The sequence below is a fragment of the Corythoichthys intestinalis genome, chromosome 17 (genome assembly GCF_030265065.1).
Source record: "Corythoichthys intestinalis isolate RoL2023-P3 chromosome 17, ASM3026506v1, whole genome shotgun sequence".
Taxonomy (NCBI): domain Eukaryota; kingdom Metazoa; phylum Chordata; class Actinopteri; order Syngnathiformes; family Syngnathidae; genus Corythoichthys; species Corythoichthys intestinalis.
This window is the reverse complement of record NC_080411.1, coordinates 14,061-37,067: the sequence shown is the minus strand read 5'-3', so window position 1 is coordinate 37,067 and position 23,007 is coordinate 14,061. Positions and strand designations below refer to the sequence as shown.

Below are 23,007 nucleotides of genomic sequence, written 5' to 3'. Positions count from 1 at the left end.
CCGTGCGCAGTGTCATCAATAAGTGTAAAGGCCATGGCACTGGCTAACTTCCCTGGATGTGAGCAGAAAAGAAAAATTGAAGCGAGATTTCAACGAAAGATTGTGCGGTTGGTGGATAAAGGACCTTGACTAACATCCATTGGCCCCCCCACAGTCAAAATGGATGGGACGCCTAGCGCCATCCATGGCAACCAATGACTTAAACCAATGCCCTGTAAGGGTGAAAAAAAATGCTTATCCAACAACCAGCTTGAATCATAGCCACATTACTAGTTATGAATCAAATCTGTCAAGATTTCACCAGGTATGAGTGGAGAAAATGACCATTATCTAATTCTGTATACACACGACACGATCCCCACAATGAGTTGTCCACACATGGCGGTTTGGCAGGTGCGGGAGGCGTTGCAGCAGAGCATCCGGAGGCCAGAGTGCGCCCAGCCGGAGACCGAGGTGACGCACGCCACCTACAACCCGTACTAACCTGAGAAGCAGGAGTGGCGGTGGCTCTACATCGCCGGCCGGCACGACCAGACCCCAGTGTCCGTGCCCTACCTCTACGTCCGCAAGCTCAAGGACGGCAAGGAGGTGGGTCACCCCCGTCTGGCGTCGGCGATAACCATTGGCCCTCGCCTTCTTGCGTGGTTGGAGCTGAAGTTTTCGGCACCTTCCAAAACTTGCAACGAACAATATTTTGTCATACTGCGTTCCGATTCCTATTTGGGACTAGTGTCGAGTCGGTCGCGAACGTTTGGTTCTTTTTGAACAGATTGTATGGAGAACCGAGACCGGACTAAACACCTTCTGCCCTAATTAGTTCTTAAGGGAGCCGGGACTCGCGTGGGAGGGCGCTGAGCAAGCGGCAGCGTCCAACATCACGTACGACCGATAAGACGCCAGCCTCATCGCAGGCCGGGGAGGGAACAGAAACCGAATTGGAGCGTCCGTCACTCACTTCCACGTGTGGTTAATAAGCAGCCAACGTGCAGGCGGGGGGCAAGACCGAGTTACGTCACCTCCCGTTCACTCACTCGCCTGGACTGAGATTGCCGCACACGTAACTTGACTTTTCCAGTCACGCAGTGAAGGAGTCAAAAACTGAAAAGAAGTCCTATATTCTTTCATTTGGAGCCTATCATATGCTACTCAAAAGCACATCGCAAACATAGTGAGCCGACCTTCACGACGCGGAGGATTGCACGACACGGACGCCCGACTCTTCGCCGCGCAGCGCTTACCGCGGCAGCATGGACGCCGAGCAGCCGTATCGCGAGATGTCGGGCCTCCTCGGCCGAGACCGTGATGATAGTACGTCATTTTTGCCTCATAAATTATTGACGATATGCGATAGCACCAGTTTTTTTTTTTTTTTTAAGCAATTGAACCATGAATATAGTAACAATACATCCTAATAACTCACCTATTCAAATGCAATAAATTGTTATTGTTAAAGACAGACTATATTAAAAATATGAATATAAAAAAAAAAAAATCCATCATGACTCACTTTAATGCTAGTTAAGTGCAGAATATGAAATGGGTGAGAAACCCAATGTCATTTTTGTTGTCTTCCAGTTAGAGCCCTTTCAAAGTGTTCATTTGATCCAAAATGACAGTCATCTTGTCCTGCAAAGTGTGCAAGTTGACAAATGTGAAGCCAAATTATTATCATTGCTAGTCAGATTTCTCATGATGGGTGTCATTTACATCAATTCTTAGTGTAGAATCTGAAGTATGTGAGATTGCCTCCAGAAATCTGACCAGGATGTGCTTTTATTTTGAAATGTTCACCGGAAGTACGTTTGCTAAGCCACAAACGTTACACTCAGTAAAAAAAAAAAAAAAAGTACACTTCGCTATTCGTCATGCATGTGGCATCAGTAATTGTTTTTTTCTTAGGTTTGCATCGTTTGCAGATGCTGTAATCCAGCGATTTTTTGTTTTGTTTGAAGTGTCACCGTTTTAACCGCAATTTTGCGTTGCGGAGAAGACTGCCAATGTTTTATATCAGGCTAAATTGGTTCATTGGTTAATACATTGTTTTTTTTCCATTAGCTTCAGTGTGGCAATGCAAACGTTTTACAATGTTCAATATTGATGTGTTTCCTTAGTTTGTATGTCTGAACGTCAGGGGTGAAAGTGGCTAGATTTTCTTGCCGGAACTCTGACTCAATTTAAAAAAAAAAAAAAAAAAAATGATGGGGGGTGTCAAACCTACTAAAACCACCGAAATGCAAAAAATCGAGGCTTCAATCCCGGGCTCTGGCTCTCCTGTGTGGAGTTTGCATGTTCACCCTGTGCCTGTGTGGGTTTTCTCCAGGTACTCCAGCCCCCCCCATCACAAAAACATGCATGGTAGGCTGATCGAATGCTCTAAATTGTCCCTAAGGATGACTGTGTGGGCAAATGGTTGTTCGTCTCCTTGTGCCCTGCGATTGGCTGGCAACTGATTCCGTGTGTACCCCGCATATTGCCCATAGTTAGCTGGGATTGGCTCCAGCGCCCCCGTGACCGTCGTGAGGATAAGCGGCTCAGAAAATGAATGATGATGATGATGTTATACTTGTATAGCGCTTTTCCATGAATGAATGAAAGGTTTAACACGTGCATTAGACTACTGCATTACACTGGAACAAAGAATAAATGAGAAACTGATTTCCATTCAAAATTGTATTTTTTTCCTTATTTACAAAATTCCATCTAAAACCCTTATTTTTATTTTCCCCTCATTTCTTGAAATCTAAAAGCAAAACCTCAATTTTAACTATTGAATACAGTGGATGCACTTTAAAATGGAAGATAATGTAAACATTGACTTTTTAAAATAAGAGATATACATTAACGAAAAAATAAGTACAAAAAACATACGTTATGCACAGTGAAATGGAATATATTTTGAAGACAAAGCAGACTCAAAGTGCACATTAACATGGAAGATTAAAATAAAATAAACCTCATCAATTCTTTCCTTACTCTTAAAGATCTGATCAATTTTCCGTTGCGTAATGCATTGCTCCTTTAATTCAATAAGCTTGTTTTTTTCCTCTATTTGTTGTTCCAAAAAACGGAGAGGGCTGTGGCTGGAAACCTCCCCTCTCAGGCTCATCTTAGTCCCCTGTTTTGCACCCAACTCTCTTGGGGAGAAAGAACATGGATTTGAACCAATCAGGGATAACTATCCTTGCTCATCACATGTCAGTATGTCAGCCAATTGAACGGACAGGACAGCAGAGTCCTTTTATAATATATTTATTTATTTTTTGCTACCTGAGACGCGACTTGTCAGAGGCAGAGAGGGAGAGACGCTAGGAAGAACTTTCTCAAAGAAATAAATGAATAATAAATATCGATGGAAATGGATGACACTACACAAGCTCTTTATCAGGCTTGATGTTAACACTTAGTGTTAGTAGATAATGTTAGTAGATTCTTACTGGAGATGCGTGTATGGCAGGTTTTTTTCTTTTAACAGTGTTTGGACAGTTGCCGTCATATTTGCGGGATCAAAGCGGCGTTTCCGCCTAATAAACTCAGAGCCGTTCCGGCTCGTTCCGGTCCACTTTCACCACTGCTGAACTTTAATTCTACGGCGTGTTGATGGCCAATAAACATCTGTGAAAGCTATATGGAGTCTCATATACAATCAACACGCACGCGTCGCAACCGTGAAAATGACCACCCTCATTTTTATTTACCGTGTGATAATTTGACTTATTGCATAACCCAACCTAACCCTCGCGACAGGCTTACATGTAGGGCTTTTTTTTTTTCTAATTTAAAAGTGACTTGAGAGTTAAATTGTTGTTTGCGCAGCTTGTCACACCGATGGTTGAAATGTGTGATGCACAATGTCTATGAGTTTTAAGTGTCATTGGCACAGACAACTGGAGGAGTTGACGTTCTTAACCTTGTGTGAAAAGTGCATCAAAGATTTATACATGTAAAAATCCAAAAATGATTCTAGATGAAGAATGATGTGACAATTGAGGATGAGCCATGTCATTTGTCTTATGTCTAGAAAGGCTTTTCTGTCCAACTTTAAAGGTGTGCATGCGGGCGGAACACTTGAACGCACTTGGGCTCTTTCTACCGAGGCCTTTCTATACAAATAAAGGAAATAAAGGGTGTCTCGGCTCAAGAATTGGCGGGCGTGAGTGGCGCCACCTCTGAAGCGTGCCGCCACTTTTTCAGCTCCACGCTCAACTCGACTGTAGCCGTTTCCGTTTGGGTGGGCGTGTCTCCGTCGCGCTCCTCGCTGCCTCTTCCTTTGCGCGACCCTGTGACAAAAAAAAAAAAAGTCAGAGCGCGTCACCGTCCCCGGAAAGAACACGAGGTACCCAATGTAGCCGAAAGTCAAGAAGTAGACACACAAGTTACTTTCTAAACCGCCACATTTTGTCAAAAGTAGCCAAAATTTGACTGACCTGCCCCACCTTTTAATTTTCCTCTTAGTCGGTGGACGATAATACTAATAATAGTCTTAATCATATTTGACTCATCTCAAAATGTGTCTTTGTCTAGTTTTATTGGACGTTTACTAAAAATGTTTTCATCTGTAATATTAGATTTTACTCCAACAATTTGAAAGGAAAATTGACACATATTGTAGTGTCTACAAGGATAATGCCAATAGAGCTGGGAATCTTTGGGCACCTAACGATTCGATTACGATTACGATTCAGAGGCTCCGATTCGATTATAAAACGATTATTGATGCACCCCCCTCCTTTTTTTTCCTCTATTTTTTTTAATGTTTTGTACATTAGTTCCATAATTGTTCAAAAATACTCTCAGGCTAAACCACACTACTATACAGCCTACCCACGTACCACGTGTTCGCTGTAGGGTTCCGCCCACTTGTCCGTCAAAACGACTCTGTATTAGCATTGTTTTCAATTGATGGCGCAATTTAAAATGCATTTCATGGAAGACCCGGTGCTTTCTGATGCCGCAAACTCACTGGATCTGTTGCATAAAAGGCGTTATGAGGAAAAGCTTCGTTCTATACAGTCGCCAGATCCATATTTGATGCCCAAATCGATGTTTTTTGACCCACTGTCTTCGTCCTGTCTGCCTGACATCTGCTACGCTGATATTTACAATGATCTTGTCCACACAAAATCAGCCTATTCTCACGAAAAACTTCAAGAGCTTGGACACTTATAAATACTTCGTTGCTGGTTGGGTGAAACAGGTCCTCGTTTGGCAGGAATCTATCTTGTGCTTGGAAAGGTGAGTTACGAAATTTTCAATTCGAATTCTTTTGTTATTGCTAACATCCACTGTCAAGCCTAATGTATTTCATGTCGTTTGTCAATGGAGTTAAGGCTTTTAATGTTTATATGGTTTAGCGATAGCACTCACTACATACATACGTGTATGTTGTCGGCGATTAGCCTAGCAATGATCTTAATTGTGGTTATTTGTCAGCCCCGTAGACGAGGCCAGTTTCTTTTACTTGGTACCAGCTAAATATTATTCAAAAAATAATGATGGTGGAAGAAAGGGAAGTCACAAACATCTTGAATTTGAAACTATGTCGTACTACGTCGTATGTTGTCGGCGATTAGCCTAGCAATGATCTTAATTGTGGTTATTTGTCAGCCCCGTAGACGAGGCCAGTTTCCTTCACTTGGTACCAGCTAAAAATTATTCAAAAAATAACGATGGTGGAAGAAAGGGAAGTCACAAACATCTTGAATTTGAAACTATGTCGTACTACGTCGTATGTTGTCGGCGATTAGCCTAGCAATGATCTTAATTGTGGTTGTCAGGCCAAAACCCTCTAAATATATATTAAATGCATCTTACCGGATATAAAATGACTACTACATAGTCTGTGGTGATTTTTTGGTGTCCAGTTTTCACGTCGAATTGCAGCCGTCCATTTCGCTCTTCTCTTTGGATCGCTCGGAATACGGTAAAACTTCAAGTCTCTCCTTCCATCTTCTCTGTTAGTGCAACCAACAGCCACACACGCCTTCACCATTTTGATTATTAATGTTAAGGAGCAGAAAAACACGCCGTAAATAGGAGAAATGTACGTAGCCGTAATAGGTTAACACTATGTTTTGACGGACAAGTGGGCGGAACCCTACAGCGAACACGTGGTACGTGGGTAGGCTCTATATCAGTATCAAGTTAACATATAGTAGTAAACAAATATACAAAAATAACATTAAATAAAAAACTCCAGTCCCCATTCTGTATCAGTAGCTTTAAACTACATTCAATTAATTTAATGTTGTGAATCAACCGTTAAATTTGTTAAAATTGCTCCCGTTATTCCATAATTTCCCTTTTGTCTACTTTCGACATGTGAAAGTTTTAAAACTATTGTAAAGTTAGATTCAAGTCAATATTTTACCGATTTAGGAGTATTTTAGATAAAAAGTTGATTAGGTTTGCTTGGAAGGTTCGCTACAACAGCCCTGCAGGGAAGTGTACTGCTTTAAGATGGCGGCCGTTTATAATGCCCGCATCTAGCTTTTTGTAGATGTGCTGCAAACACTACCAAATCTATAATGCATCTAGTCCTATATAAATGATATCCACCGTACCATTATATGGATGTACTTTTCTAGCAGCTTTTCGGCAGCAGTCAGGTATGTTGTTGTGTTTTTTTTTATCTCGTTGCATGAGTTGAGCTAGAGCCGTGAGTTGAGCATTGGCATTACCCAAGGGGCCGGGTAATGGGAAGCATGATGTTTAGCTACTCTCGCTCCGTTCCGTCCCGAAGACCGTGCGGCGCGCTGAGTGTTGTGTACTTCCGCTTTACTTCGCATATTTTAATAATCGGAATATGGATGTTTGTGAATCGTTCTCGAATCTTCCACGGCCGAATCGCGAATAATCTAAGAATCGGAAATTTTGCACAACTCTAAATGCCAACTTGGTGATCATACACACTCGGCAGGAAAAAGCGTAGATTATTTTCAATTAATTATACCCACCTGGGTGCCACGAACTGTATGTAAAAATACTGTATGTTGTCCGAGAGTTTGGAGTACGGTAGAATTAGCCTAATGCGAACGTGAATGCTATGCCAATGCTACAAGTTATATTTAGTGTGAGATGATCACTCAGCAAAGACTTTTAAAGGCTAAAGAAACATTGCATATTCCCTCAGGTCAAGAAACAAATTTTGCTGTGTGCGCAAGCCTGCATGGAAACGAAACACTGGTGAGTCGGGAGGGGGCGGGGTGCGCTGCACGTCACAAGTAACACGACGACACACTGCTACGTGCAGGCTAACTACACATAAAAATTTTATTGTTTTGAATGTACTTAAAAATGAAAGCGGTTGGCTGTGGAATTTTTTTTTTCTACACAAACGTGCAAGTGTTGACGCAATTATTTCCCCCCGACATATTAGGGCAGAATCCTCATTTTTGAAAAACCCTGCTACGGCCCAAGAGTCTGGAAATGGCCCAAATGAATTTAGCAAATGTAGGTACCCTTGCAGGTGTGTCTTTTCTTCAATTCTGACTAATATGTCAAATCTAATCCTTCCAACAGAGATGGGCAGAGTATACCAAAACTTGATGACTCCAGAGTCGTGTTACTTCAAAATAATATTATGAAAGTTCAAGTAGCCATCCAAAATATGTACTCAAGTAAAGAGTGTAAGGTGAAAAGAATACTGCCGAATCGAATAGCGCTTGACTGCAATCGACTGATTGGTGTCCTGTTCATTTCTTGGGAGGGGGAAACCCAAACCCACTCTGTCCTTGATCGAATTGGATTGTGAAAATGTTCTGTATGGAGCTAATATTTTGGGCAGTGTAGAATCACCTTTGGCCGTTGACGGTTTCCTGTTTCCGGCACGCGCTCCTCCCGGTCCCGCTCCCTTCTTCTTGGACTCGTCCTTGGATTTGTTGTCAGCGATGACATTCTTCAAAGAGCGAGAAGATTTAAATGCGCTCTTCTCCAATTTTACTCAAACATAAAAAACATCTGCCGTCGCGGCCCCTGAATGTAAGCAGACTCACTTCACTGCTCCTTGACCCGTCTTCCCCCGGAGGATCTTTGCGCAGGGAGCCAAAGTCGCACAGGATGTCCACTTTTTCGTGTCCGTCGAGAAGGCCTCGCAGCGACACGTGAGCGGACGCCATCACTGTGGCCGTCGGCGGCTCCGCCACCAGCTCCACCGCAGCTTTCTTTCGCTTGTCTTTGGCTTTGGCCTGCGCAACGTTCCGTGCTCACTACATCGCATGCGAACGTTAACATCTGGACTGAGAATATGGTAATAGTCCATTTGAGGTTCTCTGTAACGCAAGTGCTGTTCTTTATCGTTGTTCTATGCAGTTCCCTAGACACTTATGCTGATAATGTCATCATTTTCGCTGACTATAGACTCGCCGTCAGAACCTCTTTGTGCGGCTTTTCAGACTATAGTCAGCTCCAAATCATTGGAACAACAAGTTCAATTCCTCAGTTTGAGACATTCTGTTTCGTGATGATGATGTCACGTCACAATTGTGACTGTCAATACATCCAAAAGCCACTCTACTAGCAACCTACGCAAGGTGTGATAAGCAATCGTTGCAGGACAGGAGTGGAAAAGTAGCCTACTTGTTTCCCTTTCTTGTCCACAGTGCCTTGACCGACGACATCATCTGAGGCCTCCGCGGGCCACGACAGGGTCTGAAAATCGCAAGAGAACTCACTATATGTATATCACTAGAGATGAATGAGTGAGAAACCGTTTCTGCTGTTGCTGTTAAAAATTCATCCGTCCAAACTGATCCTGTCTCATGTCATTATCATTAGATAATAGCTTAGTTCTTTTATATGTAAGTGTTTGGGAGTTTCCCCCCAGTATTTAGTCATAGCTGTGTAACATGGACAAGTTTGTAAAACATTTATGAAAAGCAGAGTTGTTAAGACCCCCCCCCCCCCAAATAAACATATAAAATCCCCAAACAGATTGAATATTCTGACCTTTTCCTGCTCGATAAAAAGACGTAATCCCCGGTGAAGGAATTTCTTGAAGCTGCTCAGGTCTCTGACGACGAACGTGAGCGTGTCACCAAAGTCGACACAATCAGACCACGACTGAGATGACGTTCTGTGTCTCGACTCTACGACTCGGACAACACAAGAGACATCGATGACTTTTGGCTGGCAAAGATATCGTCCCAGTCCATATAAATGTACTCCAGTGATTCAGTGACACTCAAGGTGATTTTTCTTGGTAAAGCTAACAGCAGATGGTCCAGATGGCTTTGACCTCTTTCCTGCTCCCTATCTTTGCTGGTCCGTGACTAATAAAGGTCTTACAAAACTTGTGCGCTGTTTTTCCAATTACTGAATTGGGTCCAACCACAGATGTTATAGTACACTGACTACCTATTCAGAAGAATTATCAATGCCTCTCCCGGAGATTTCAATCGGCAAGCCCTGAATAATACATTATTTAGAGCCCCCCCACATGATATCCGATAGCCATGATTCAGATATCGGAAGTGAAAAAAAAAAGGATCTATACATCCTTAGTGTCATTAGATGTCATAAATGTGTTATCTTATGTGCGTTACAACCGATGGACGAGGAGAGGTCTTTGCTGCCTTCTGCCACGATGGACACCAGTGTCTCTTTGTCACTCTTCTTGCTGGGTGTCTGGGTTTGTTCGGCCGCCAGGTCCTGACCCCTCACGGTAGCTCCAGCCGCCACTTCCTGCAGACAGCTCATTTCAGGTCTGCGAATGATCCAGGAAGTGGAGCGGCGCTCGCCTTACCCGGTAGGCGGTGGTATGGTGACTGAAGAACATGTAGGAGACAAAGTAGCTGTAGCTGACCACCGGGAACTCCGGAGCATCGGGGACCGCGTCCAGCGACGGGTCCGGGACCCCCTGCATCCGGCCCACGCGGACTGTCGTCGACGCCCAGTCGACCAGAAGGTCTGATGCAGAAATGAGAAAAAAGTCACTTCAAATTTAACATTTTCGGCATCGCAGACCTATGGCATTCTAGCTGGTAATTTGTCGACGTCATTTGGAAGAATCCCGACGTTTCTCCCGTAAACTGGATTGTCTTGATGGGCACTTCTTGTGTCAAGCTCCTCCCACAACAGTTCAGTTGTGCTGAGATAGATCAGGTGACTTTGCAGATAGAATACCAGTTGCCCGCTTCTGCCCTCAATATTTATTTTCGTAGCAGTCATCCCCTACGAGAGTCGGGGGTGCTGGAGCCTATCCCAGCTAGCTCGGCAGGAGGCGGGTTACGCCCTGAATTGGTCGCCTGTCAATGGCGGCGCTTATAGAGACGCACGACCTTTTACACCTATGGAGAATTTGCAGTGTCCACTCAACATATACGCTGATCAAAAAATATAAAGGGAACAATTAAGTAAGAGGTTGTAGATTTGGAATAAATCTATCGAGTGTCTTCTTTCCAAAGTTGAATGTGCTGACAACAAAATGACACAAAACAAATCATCAATGAAAATCAAAGGTATCAACCCATGGAGGTCCGGATTTGGAGTTATGCTCACAATGAAAGTGGAACAACATACTACAGGCGGATCCAACTTTGATGTAATGCCTTTTAAACACGTCAAAATGAGGCTCAGCAGTGTGTGCGTGTCGCCTCCGTGGGAATTTATGGCCTCCCTACAACGCCTCGGCATGCTTCCGATGAAGCGGCGGATGTTCTCCTGGGGGGGGATCCCCTCCCAAATCTTGACCAGTGCATCACTGAGCTCCTGGAGAGTCTGAGGAGCAACCTGGCAGCCTGGAGGAGTCTCGGGTAGAGCTGGACAGGGCAGCAGGCTCGGTATCCGCTCCTTTGTTCAATGTGGAACAGGGTGAGTACTGCCAGAGCCCTACAAAGTGACCTCAAGCAGGCCACAGGTGTCAATGTTTCTGACCAAACGAGCAGAGACGGGCTCCGTGAGGATGGCCCGACGTCCTGTAGTGGGCCCCGTGCTCAATGCCCAGCAGCATTGACCTCCAGTGGCATTTGCCATAGGCCACCAGAATTAGCAGCAACTACGCCGCTGACCCTGTGCTCTTCACAGATGAGCGCAGTTTCAGCGTCAGCACAAGCGATAGATGTGAAAAGGATCCGGAGATGTCGTGGAGAGCGTTGTGCTGCCTGTGACATTGTTCAGCGTGGCCGTTTTGGTGGTGGGTCAGTGATGGTCAAGGGAGGCATATCCCTTGAAGGACGCACATACCTCTACAGGTTATATAATGGCACCCTGACTGCTATTAAGTATCGGGATGAAATCCTTGGACCCATTGTCATAAGCCACGCTGGTCCAGTGGGACCTGGGTCCTTCCTGGTTCACGACAATGCCCAACCTCATGCGGCTAGAATATGCAGGCAGTTCCTGGACAAAGAAGAAATTCATAACATTGACTGGCCCCTACGTTCACCTGACCTAAATCCAATAGAACACCTCTGGGACTTTATGTTTAGGTCCATCCGGTGCCACCAGGTTGCTCCTCAGACTGTCCAGGAGCTCAGTGATGCCCTAGTCCAGATCTAGGACGAGATCCCCTTTGGATGGCACCCTTTGTTGTCTCATTAGGAGCATGCCCAGGCGTTGTAGGGAGCTCTTACGGCACACTACTAAGCCTCATTTTGACTTGTTTAAAGTACATTACATCACAATCGGATCAGCCTGTAGTGTGTTTTTCTACGTTGATTTGGAGTATAGCTCCAGGGGTTAGGGTTAGGGTCCAGATCCAGACTGCAATAGGTTGAGACATTTGATTTTCATTGATTACAATGTTGTCAGAACATTCAACCATGAAGCGAACAAAGTATTGAATAAAAATATTTCATTCATTCTGATCTAAAACGTGTTACCTTAGTGTTCCCTTCATTTTTTTTGGAGCAGTGTATGTTTTTGGGATGTGCGAGGAGACCGGTATACCACACCGGCACGGGGAGAGCAAAAGATCTCCACACAGGAAGGCTGGTACGCTTAAACTCGGAGCTGTGAGGCAGACGGACGTGCTAAACACTGTGTCGCCGCGCCGGCTGCCTCTATATAATTCATTCTAATGAATGATTGATGATAATCTCACGTCTCATCCTGGCCATCCCGCGATATCGATGTCGCTCCTCGGGGGCGATCCACGCCGCGTCCAGGTAGCAAAGACGAGGCAGAGCGTCGACGGCAAAGCCAGGGTACGAGGGTGCCAAAGTGAACGGGTTGCCCTCCAACACCAGAGTTCGTAGGCAGGGAAGTGTACCGAGGGCCTTCAGCAGAGGTCTCTGCTCCCCAAAGTCACACTCGCTCAGGTCCAGACACACCAGCTCGGGCCTCGCACACATACAAAAAACAGTTTTGTTTTGTTTTCTCACAAGAACTAGCTACGTCACTGACATGCAATAAACTATTATACCTTGATCAGAAAAGTAGTACTAGTAGCTGCTAATACGTCATATAGTGTTCATAAAATAAAAGACTAAAAGTAATACCCAAGCACAGTTTGGTCATATTTAACTTGTCATTTAAGACACTTGACACTTTTTACAGCCGGTTTTGGATTGAACTAACTAGTTAGTTGAAGATCCATTTAGACACAAAAGCCCTTTTCATACACATATCCAGGGAAATTCCTGTGTAAGGTGACGCGGGATTTACCCCGTCATTGCTTTCACGCACAAAAGATGTCCTGAGAATGAAGCGGGTTGGAGCTTTCACATTGACCCGTGTTGCCCACTGGCGCTCTCTGTGCAGGGAGGGCTGATACAGATTTTTTAACCCGGATATTATGTCATTTTTGGTTGGCATCGGCTGTCACAATGTTGGTCAAATCGTGTTTTGTTCCAGAGGGAGCGTTCCCAATGTCATAAGTGCAGCCAATTTAAGCTCATCAAAAATGTATTTAAGCTAGAGGTAAGATTATTTAAAAAATCCAGTCCGGCCCGGTCTGCGGGTATTAAAGCCCGATTAATTAACTTGATTTGCAGGCGTGAGCCCGAAAAAGAAAACCCGAAATTTGGTTTTATTTGTAAGTCCGAGCCCGGCAAAAAAACCCAAAATTTTATATTTTATTGTAGGCTTGTAGTCCCTCGTCGCTTTACTAACGTCACGTCCGCCCGTCGCTGATTGGTCCACTCCGCTGTCGGTTTGTTGTGGCTTGCTCCGCCCTGGAAATTTTATCTGCTGAATGGTGGCCAGACCCAATAACTGGAACAGCAGTGAGTCTGGCGTACCAGGCTGCCAAAAGTTCACCTCAATACTTTGTTACGTACCCTTTGTTGGCAATAACGGAGGCCAAACGTTTTCTGTAACTCTTCGCAAGCTTTTCACACACTGTTGCTGGTATTTTGGCCCATTGCTCCATGCAGATCTCCTCTAGAGCATTGATGTTTTGGGGCTGTCGTTGGGCAACACGGACTTTCAACTCCCTCCACAGATTTTCTATGGGGTTGAGATCTGGAGACTGGCTAGGACCTTGAAATGCTTCTTACGAAGCCACTCCTTTGTTGCCCTGGCTGTGTGTTTGGGATCATTGTCATGCTGAAAGACCCAGCCACGTCTCATCTTCAATGCCCTTGCTGACGGAAGGAAATGTTCACTCAAAATCTCTCGATACATGGCCCCATTCATTCTTTCCTTTACACAGATCAGTCGTCCTGGTCCCTTTGCAGAAAAACAGCCCCAAAGCACGATGTGTTTCCTCCTCCATGCTTCACAGTGGGTATGGTGTTGTTCGGATGCAAATCAGTATTCTTTCTCCTCCACACGAGAACCTGTGTTTCTACCAAAAAGTTCTATTTTGCTTTCATCTGACCATAACACATTCTCCCAGTCCTCTTCTGGATCATCCAAATGCTCTGTAGCGTAGCGAACCGCAGACGGGCCTGGACGTGTACTGGCTTCAGCAGGGGGACACGTATGGCAGTGCAGGAAATGAGTCCCTGGCGGCGCTTTGTGTTACTGATAGTAGCCTTTGTTACTGTGGTCCCAGCTCTCTGTAGGTCATTCACTAGGTTCCCCCCCCGTGTGGTTCTGGGATTTTTGCTCATGGTTCTTGTAATCGTTTTGACGCCAAGGGGCGAGATCCTGCATGGAGCCCCAGATGGAGGGAGATTATCAGTGGTCTCGTTTGTTTTCCATTTTCTAATAACTGCTCCCAAATTTGATTTCTTTACACCAAGCGTTTTACCTATTGCAGATTCAGTCTTCCCAGTCCGGTGCAGGTCTACAATTTTGTCTCTGGTGTCCTTCGACAGCTCTTTAGTCTTGGCCATAGTGGAGTTTGGAGTGTGACTGACTGAGGTTGTGGACAGGTGTCTTTTATACCGATAATGAATTAGAACAGGTGCCATTAATACAGGAACGAGTGGAGCCTCGTTAGAAGAAGTTAGACCTCTTTGACAGCCAGAAATCTTGCTTGTTTGTAAGTGACCAAATACTTATTTTTCACTCTAATTTGGAAATAAATTCTTTAAAAATCAAACAATATGATTTTCTGTTTTTTTTCCACATTCTGTCTCTCATGGTTGAGGTTTACCCATGTTGACAATTTCAGGCCTCTTTAATCTTTTCAAGTAGGAGAACTTGCACAATTGGTGGTTGACTAAATACTTATTTGCCCCACTGTATTTATTTGAAAAAGTTAGTGAGAGAGAACCCCGGCCGGCCCGACCCGAACTTGAACTAATTGAAATTTTAATTTCGTTACGTTTTCAATTAAATTGATCTATTTCCGGTTCGCTATATTTATAATTGCGATGTTTCTTTACTGCTTTTCGTCTTACTGGGAAGAGGGAGGAAGTGACGATCGGCCGCCATGATATTTAAGTCATCAGCCATCGTGCTGTGACCCGGGAATTTAACGCCTGCTTTCACGTACATCGCTTCCCGGGAAAGTCCCGGACATGATACTAGGACGCTACCCGTGAAATGTCCACGTAATCTCCGTGTCAGTCGACACGGGAAATTGTTTGCACACACAACTGCTGCATGGTTAAGTCCTGCGATATTCCCGGTGTTTTGGAGTATGTGGAAGGGGCTAAAGTAGCACATCTTCTGCAAAGTGGTGGTCCTTCCCCTAAGCTCAACATACTGCAGTTTATTGGGACCGAGAGGCCACCACATCTTATTTAAAAGTGAGTATTCCAGCAAAAAACAGATCTCCAATTTGGCATGTTTGCAAATCTAGTGTATGAGCCATGGTGTCTATAGTGTTAATTCTGTCTACTGTCTTCTTGTTTATGAGCCTGCTTATCTTCCTTTGCTTTTTGTTTGACTGTCTAATTTGGGTTCCTAATCGGTGTGCATGGTTTGAGGTGATCTGCCTTAGACACATTTCAGCTGTTTTGCTTGCTTGAAATTGGCCTGTGGGAAGGACCCACCAAAGACACAGGGCGAGGGGTTAGCTGACTCAAGAGCGCTGGTTTACGTCCAAAGGCCATCTGTTTATTTTTGTTTATCTGGGTTAGAGAACCGCAGGTAGTAAAATTTGAATTCAATTTGGAAGGGTTAGGGTTAAACCCGAACCCATTTGATACTTTTGGTCGATTTGGATTGATTCAACGAATCAAGAAACCCCAAGCCTTCTAGTCTACGCTATTTTTTGCAAAATAGTCCCCACATCTAGGATGGCAAATATGAAGGAGACACCGGGCGCAACCATTGTCTTCCTGTGAGGTGGGCAACGTCTCGGCGGGATCCCAGGTAGTTGGCGGCCAGGCCCAGGTACTGAAGACGAGGGGGGGGTGAGATGGCCAGGCGGCCCAAAGCACACAGTTGGTTGGCGCGCAGTTCCAACACCTTTAACACACGATAAAAATAGCATGTTAGTGCTTCATGCATCTAACTGTCTAGTCGAGTCAGACAAAAAACCTCCGCTTTGCCCTACAATTTAGGTACATTGGTCACGTCTACGCCATGAAGGCATCCTTGTAAAATTCAACAAATCGCCGTGAGCATGTACACCCGTGGCAAAAGGTACAAAGACAGTTTCTTATCCTACTGAATGATGAAGTGTCTCAAAACGTTCTCTGCAAGTGTAGAATAGAGCCCACTGCTGCCCGCTCAATGCCAAGTGAGAGTGAGGGTTAAATTGGGCCGGAGCCGAGTTCCACCAGCCACCCCTAAGCCGAGCTTCGCCTCCTTAGTCAAATAATTCAATCCAAACCGGCAGCGGCACCCGCAGACCGTATATGAAGGTACCGCCACCGTGGACTAGATTTCATTTTTCTGCATGGCTCTCCCATCTGTAGGAGCTGACACGCTCAACATAATCGGAACGCAGCATCATCACCCTCTGCTTGCTTGCGCCACCTTCTTTAATACGCAGCATCTATAGCAGGGGCGCCCAAACCAGTCCTCAAGGGCCGCTGTGGGTCCTGGTTTTTGTCCCTACCGATCGAGTGCAGACCTTTCAACCAATGAGGTTTCTGCTAAAACAAGCAGCACCTGATTACAATCAACTGATTACACTTGTAATACACCAGAATGTGCCAAAGGTGTCATCCTGTCTTGTTGAAAAGAAATCCAACACTCACGGCGACCCGATGTGGAATAGTTTGGGGACCCCTGATCTACAGAGTCGCTCATAGCTCCAGTGTTCATTTGATCCGTCCATGGTTCAGATGTGCCGGCGCGGGACTCGGCGTTTAAATCAAAGGAAATGAGTAACGGTAAATGGTGTTACACTCGTATAGCACCTTTCCACCATGAAGGCCCTCAAAGCGCTTTACACTGTGTCTTCACATACCTACTGGTGACGCAGCACCAGGAGCTACTGGGGTTCAGTGTCTTGCTCAAGGATACTTAGACGAGTTCATCAGGAGGGGAGAATCAAACCCACAACTTCTGGCTTGGTTGTGGAACAACTACCAGCCCCCAAATTGAAAATGTAAATTGACTGAGATGAAGTTCTGTAATATTCAACAAGTTGTCGGGCTAATATGCAGAATTGGAATTTGAAAATGGCTAAATGCTTTGTAATGCGCAACATGAACGGTTATCACCGAGTGCATCCGTTGACCGAGCCAGAGAGACATCACGCCATCGGACTCACCTTGAGCGTCCTGGGGAGGTTCTCGGCAGAGATCTCGCAGATGCGGTTGGCGCTGAGAACGAGTTCCTGCAGGTTGCAGAACTTCAGCAGGTATTTGTCGATCACAGAGACCTGAACGAGCACGAGTTATTCAAACTAATTGGTGGTGAGTGACTTGGGTGTTTCAGACAGTAGAAAATAATTGTGACCAGTGAAGCACTAATATTTTGCACACACACCCTGAACTCACATCCTTGTCAACAATGCGTAGCTTTCTGAAGTAGCTGCACACAAAGTCCGTGTCCAGTCGCTCGGGCTCCACCACGGCCACGCGCTGCAGGGCGGCCGCTTGGGGGCTCCACGGCTCATCGTGGTGCCACGGCGAGTGCGGGCAACTGAGCAGATCCAGTAATGTGTCCGTGTCCTCCGTCAGCGTCTCCGTGTCCGAGCTGATGCCGCCCTTCCGCTGTTCGGTGGTGGCAAATAGATGATCAACTTGCTCTTTCTTCATTTAAGATTAAAATAGTTCAGGGTTTGAGGTTTTATCCAGTTACAATATATTATTTCCCCAACTCGTTTTTTTTTTACATGGATCGATGAGAAATGTGTGTTTCCCCCAAATATCTTTAATTATACTGTCCTTTTCATAAATTCATTGACATCATTTCCAGTCTCGCATTAACATGATTTTATTTTTTTGTGCATGGAGGCAAAAATGAAGCATACCAAGAATTTAACACTATCCTTTGTGTATAACATGGAGTCAACATAATGTATAAACATTCCTCTCACCTTGTGTCAATATGTACAGTAGGCAGAACAAGTATTTGATACACTGTCAATGGGCTCCCTTTGGCAGTGTATCAAATACTTGTTCTCCCCACTGTACGAATGATGAATAATTTCTGTAATATTCAACAAGTCATCAGGCTAATACGCATAACTGGAATTTGAAAATTGAAACTGATATTGAACATCGAGCCTTAGAAGACTTAGAACCGTGGAAATGAATGGAGTTGCGCCAAAAACAAACACACATAAAGATACACTAGATGAAGAAAGTTTAAAGTAGAGCATCCACAGCACGCCGGATTCCGAAGTCAACTTGGTGTCGTACCGAAGCGGCCTCGATGTTATTAGCCGGCAAATTGAAGACCTCCACAACGCAATAAAGAAGGAGTTGAGAACACACAGAGACAAAATCACAGCTCGAATGAGGAGCACGCTGGCCGAATTCAAGGAGGATATAAAGCAAAACTTTGCGATAAATACTAGGGGTGCAACGGTTCAATTAGCCCATGGTTCGGTTTGAACTTCGGTTTTGGGATCACGGTTTCGTTTCGGTTTGCGTTTTGCATTTTTTAAAAATAAAAACTGCCTTTATTTTGCTTCTGTGAAAGTGAAATAAACACTTAAAATGTAAACATTTTCGACTGTTAAAATGCCTCTTAGCTCTTTGGGTAGTGTAGTGACTAACTACTGAAATACACACACAGTGGATAAAAAAATTACTTGTCAAAGTAACTGGTGTTACCTTACATGTTTTTTTTTCACCATTTAAAAAACAAAACAAAACAAAACAAAAACATAGTAACCCTTGGTATGTTTGGAGGTCATTTAATGTTGTGAATCAACCGTTAAAGTAGATAAAATTGCTCCCGTTTTTGCATTAGTTCCCTTCTGTCTACTTTCGACATGTGAAAATTTTAAAACTGTTTCATCCTTTAAAGATAGACTAAAGTCAAGATTTTGCCGATTTAGGAGTATTTTAGATAAAAAGTTACTTAGATTCGCTAGGAAGGTTCACTACAACAGAGCCTTTCTGAGAAGTTCACTGCTCTAAAATGGCGGCTGTTTACTAACGCTACCGAGTCTGTCATTTTGACTGTAGTTCTATATGCATGAGATATGTAGTCGTAGATTGTAGGCTGTCGGCTACAGTCAGGAAATATTGGAGCCACCTAGCCTAGCATCGCGTTTGCTACAGCATCACAACAAACACTCTTCCCTCTCCGTGTCTCTGACTTTTCTGGCGCCATTCAACCAACGTATCAACGCACATTGTCTCGTTGCCGAAAAGGGTGACAAAATCCGAATTGAGGAAAAAAAATGTAATGCACGAAAAACGTACACATTTCAAATCAGTGCTCACTTGTACAAATTACACCAAGATCATACAACTTGACAGGTATGAATTCTAGTGGACCGTCACAGTTAGGTAGTAGCACTCTGTAGCACGGGACGTCCAACTATCAGTGGTCAGGGCGAAACTATGTGCTTTAGCGAAATCATCTTCGATGGCTTTGCGTGCCATTTCATAAATGTCTGGGATTATGTTGTTGGATAAATATGTCCACGAGGGAACAATGTAACACGGGGGAAGTGTTGCAAATAAATTATCGAAGCCCGCCGTGTGTTTTCACTGATGTCCTCTTCGGGGTAGTCTTGCTCTGAGAAAGTGATATCTGTGGGTGATGCCGGCGTCATGTTATAAGTGTTGCCATTAGCATAGGGAACAAGCGCTGAGCAATGCTTGAAAATGGTTTTATTTTATTTCTTCAATATTTTCGCTCCCTCCGCATTGTAGTCCATGGGAAAACCGAAATGTTGCCACACCGCAGATTTGAAAGAGGCCGGTGCTTCCTCAACATTCGGTCTCTCCACACCTCCGCTCGCCATAGCGTTGTTTTCTTTCTTGTTTCACTTTCACTTCGCTCGTAAGCGAGAGAGGGCGTTTCTCTGCTTCTATTACACAGCTGCTTGACAGCGATCGGACATTTACTTGCGGGGCGGGAATTTCTTCACAGCTGTGCTTCACGTCACACACAGGCACACAGAGCTAGACCAATTCATTCCACAAGCGTTCGGAATAGATTAATTGCAAAACCGAAAAGGCGCGGTTCATAAAGGCGTATTGAACCGTACAGGGCGAACCGTACGGTTCGGCTTTGAACCACAAACCGTTGCACTGCTAATAAATACCTACCACAGACAGACATCTCAGAAGAAAATGAAGAAAAACTGCAGAGCCAGCCGCCAGGTTAATAGCACTGCAAAAACTCACGCATGATCAGCAAAAGCTGAAGAATTAAATAGACAATTTAGGGGCCGTTAACATGACCGCGCTCCGAGAATACGACACGTTTCATGTTTGCATTGACAAAGTTCCATCTCCATTTCAACGATGTCACAATTCCATGTGAAAACCATGTAGCTATTCATGCCGGGACCTAGGAGGCAGTGCAGTTTTAAAAGGAATGATGCACTTCCTTGACCAAAACCTTCTCCGCCTGGAAGACATCACACCCGCTCACTCGAAGTGATGGCGTCCACGCGTTTTTTTTCTCTTGCTTCGAAAGGCACAAAACCTAACCCTATTTGAAATAAAAATCTTATAGGAACCGCAAATTAAAGCCGACGTGTTTGCTGTTTTGAATCTTTACTAGCAGCGACTGCGCTCGCCCCAAGTGACGTGTGCGATTGCTGACGTCCTCTGAGCGAGAGCGTTCCGCTCTGGAGGCCGGAATCGAAAGTTTGCGTCTTCGTCTTCCGTTTTCGCCATCAGGCGACGCCATAACGCAACACAGCAGTTGCGTCTTGGTGCCGCAGCGTCACCACGTAAACGGCCCATTACAATCGAGATCTCTGCAGAAAAAAACTTACAGCTTTATGGCATACCGAGAGAACTATTATATCAGCTGATAATTTCTGTAAAATAGCTCAAGAGTGCATCTCATGAATCCCTACAATCAGTGACACAACTACACGTTGAACAGCTAATTCGCTGCACATGGGTGCGAGATGACAGAGGGCCGCTGTCACAAGGAATCCCCAGTCCAAATTACTCCCACTCCTTTTTTTTGTTTTTTTTTTACCTACGATGTCAGTCAAGGGACAAACACACTCATTGGCTTGATCCCTAATTAATTTAAAACACGCCTTTGACACCTTGTGGCGTATTAAAATCACTACCTTAAATAATCAAAGTGTGACACGTTTTTTCTTTTTTTTCAGAAGACTGACACATGGAATTCCGGCAGCGTGGCCATGTGACGTCACCGCACTGCAACGTCAACAACAATGGCGAACTACTATTTAGAATAATTTTACAAATTTTATCGAAACGAAACCATAAAGAGGGCTTTTAATTTCAAATTATTATAACTCGTTGTAAAATGTATCTTTTAAGAACTACATGTCCTTCTATCCGTGTTTCCTTTTAAAACTACAGATGTAGACTACAGTTAAGTCAGGAACTGTAATGAAATATATATATTTTGGATGGAACTAGTCATCCATTTTGTCTTCATTGTTACCTACAACATGCCTAAGTTATCTGATTAATCGATTATTAATATAATCGTTATTTGCCGCCACATCACTAACATATAAAAAAAAGCTGCAAAGATGCCACCAAAAAAAAAAAAAATGTGTGCGTGTGTCTGCTGGATTAGGGCCGGTTGGGACGTGGGGGTGGCTGCACCATTTTTCATTTGGCAGACCCTATCAAGAATGGGTAGTTGCGCCCCTGCTTAGAATGGAAGGACAAGAAATTGGACGGGATCAAGAGACAAGAGGAAGAGGAGCGAGGTTGCATGGCAGAAGTATTGGGAGTGAAGGGAAATAACTTTTTTTTTTTAAACATTTAAAAAGAATGCAGAGGAGGAAGAGGACATTCCTGATGAGATCAGAGAAACACTATAAATTGCTGAGGCTGCTACAAGTATGTTGGCAGGGAGAATAATTACAATCACATTTCTTCTTTCGTTGTCTTTTTCATTTCATTTCTGTAAGGCGAATACTTCAAATATTAAAGATGTCAATTATATCTTGTCCAGTCTATTGCAATCCGTCTAAGCCCGCCCTCAAATATGCATGCTAAGGTGTAATTGACAAATCATTGCCATCCAAATTTAAGCCATCTTTAGCATTTCTTCAGACGTAATATGGACGAAGAGACAACAAAGGATTTTGACTCTCTTGTTCAAGACACAAGGACTCTCATTCTGATATTACCGACGTGTTGATTGAAACAGGACTTTGAATGATGGACTAGTTACCTAGTAACTCTGCCTGGATTTTGCAGGTAACCCATGCCGTTTTGCTACTTGTAGTCATTGTTTTAAGAAATGCACAAACTGTTTCGTAAATGGCGAGGATGGTTGAAGAAATGTACTGAGAAAAGCTGTAATATTAATCCTATTTATTCAACTAAATCTCAATTTTTGTGTGAAAGTCAATGTTTCTTTTGGGCACATTGTCCTCCTTATCATATTGGACTTGTGTCGGAACTCAGTTTTCCTCCTTTGATGACTCACTCACCCAGCTGCCTGTTCCACAGGGAAACTGGTCGAGACACAGACGCCGAATGTGCTTGTCCAAAACCACCGACAACGCCATTGAGCTCATCCCGGCCTTGCCGTTGTCATTCCATCACCAAATGTGTCGTTTCGGTGCGTCTCGTACAACAGTGGCAAGCTCCTTCCTTAGTCTTTTGGATTTGTGGATGACTGTTGCCTGGCAACAGTGTGTTCGCTCTTTGTGACCGGGCCGGCCGTAACAATGTCACTCAAAGAAATTGAACTCATTGTATTGGTCAGCACGTCATCACCGTCCGTTATCAGAGGAACCCGTTTTTGCTATATCCTAGCTAGCACAGCACTGGTCTGCGTATAGCAAAGGTAGCAGAGGCTGTATTTGCGCAGTTACATTGAAGTTTAAATGTGTACGTGCCTGTTCTTTTTTTTTTAATGAGTTCAGTGGTACCTCTACATACGATCGCTTCAACACACGTAAAATTTGACCCGCCATTTGTTTCTACATCCGACGACATGCTCGAAATACGATGCTTTACGTCAGCGTTGCAATGAATTGTTATCTCGCAGCACGCCAGCACAGCGGGTTTTCTTTTGAAAAAAATCAACATGGGTCCCAAGATGGTTGGTACAAGTGGGGGGAAAAGGAAAAAGGAGATGCTTACAATTGAAATGAAGTAATAGATGATTGAAAAATAAAGGCAGGATGTACGCATT

At 44.2% G+C, this 23,007-nt stretch overlaps 1 protein-coding gene across 1 annotated transcript; it reads right to left on the bottom strand.

The window, feature by feature from the left end:
• Nucleotides 1-1,807: 1,807 nt before the first annotated feature.
• Nucleotides 1,808-22,609, bottom strand: LOC130905405 (leucine-rich repeat-containing protein 43-like). The gene is made up of 12 exons (XM_057818773.1): nt 22,298-22,609; nt 17,226-17,441; nt 16,997-17,107; nt 15,602-15,741; nt 12,038-12,276; nt 9,740-9,903; nt 9,543-9,678; nt 8,944-9,083; nt 8,575-8,646; nt 7,992-8,183; nt 7,795-7,894; nt 1,808-4,277 (listed from the first exon to the last, which is right to left on the bottom strand). The coding sequence occupies exons 1-12, from the start codon at nt 22,382-22,384 to the stop codon at nt 4,135-4,137; spliced, it is 1,740 nt and encodes a 579-aa protein (XP_057674756.1). The 5' UTR covers nt 22,385-22,609; the 3' UTR covers nt 1,808-4,134.
• Between the last annotated feature and the right edge of the window lie 398 nt (nt 22,610-23,007).

Coding starts and splice junctions, on each gene's coding strand:
- LOC130905405 (XM_057818773.1), bottom strand. CDS start 22,384: ATGAGCTCAATGGCGTTGTCGGTGGTTTTGGACAAGCACATTCGGCGT. Junction 15,742..16,996: donor ACCTCCCCAGGACGCTCAAG/GTGAGTCCGATG, acceptor CGTGTGTTAAAG/GTGTTGGAACTGCGCGCCAA. Junction 9,084..9,542: donor AGACCTCTCCTCGTCCATCG/GTTGTAACGCAC, acceptor TCCGAGTCGTAG/AGTCGAGACACAGAACGTCA.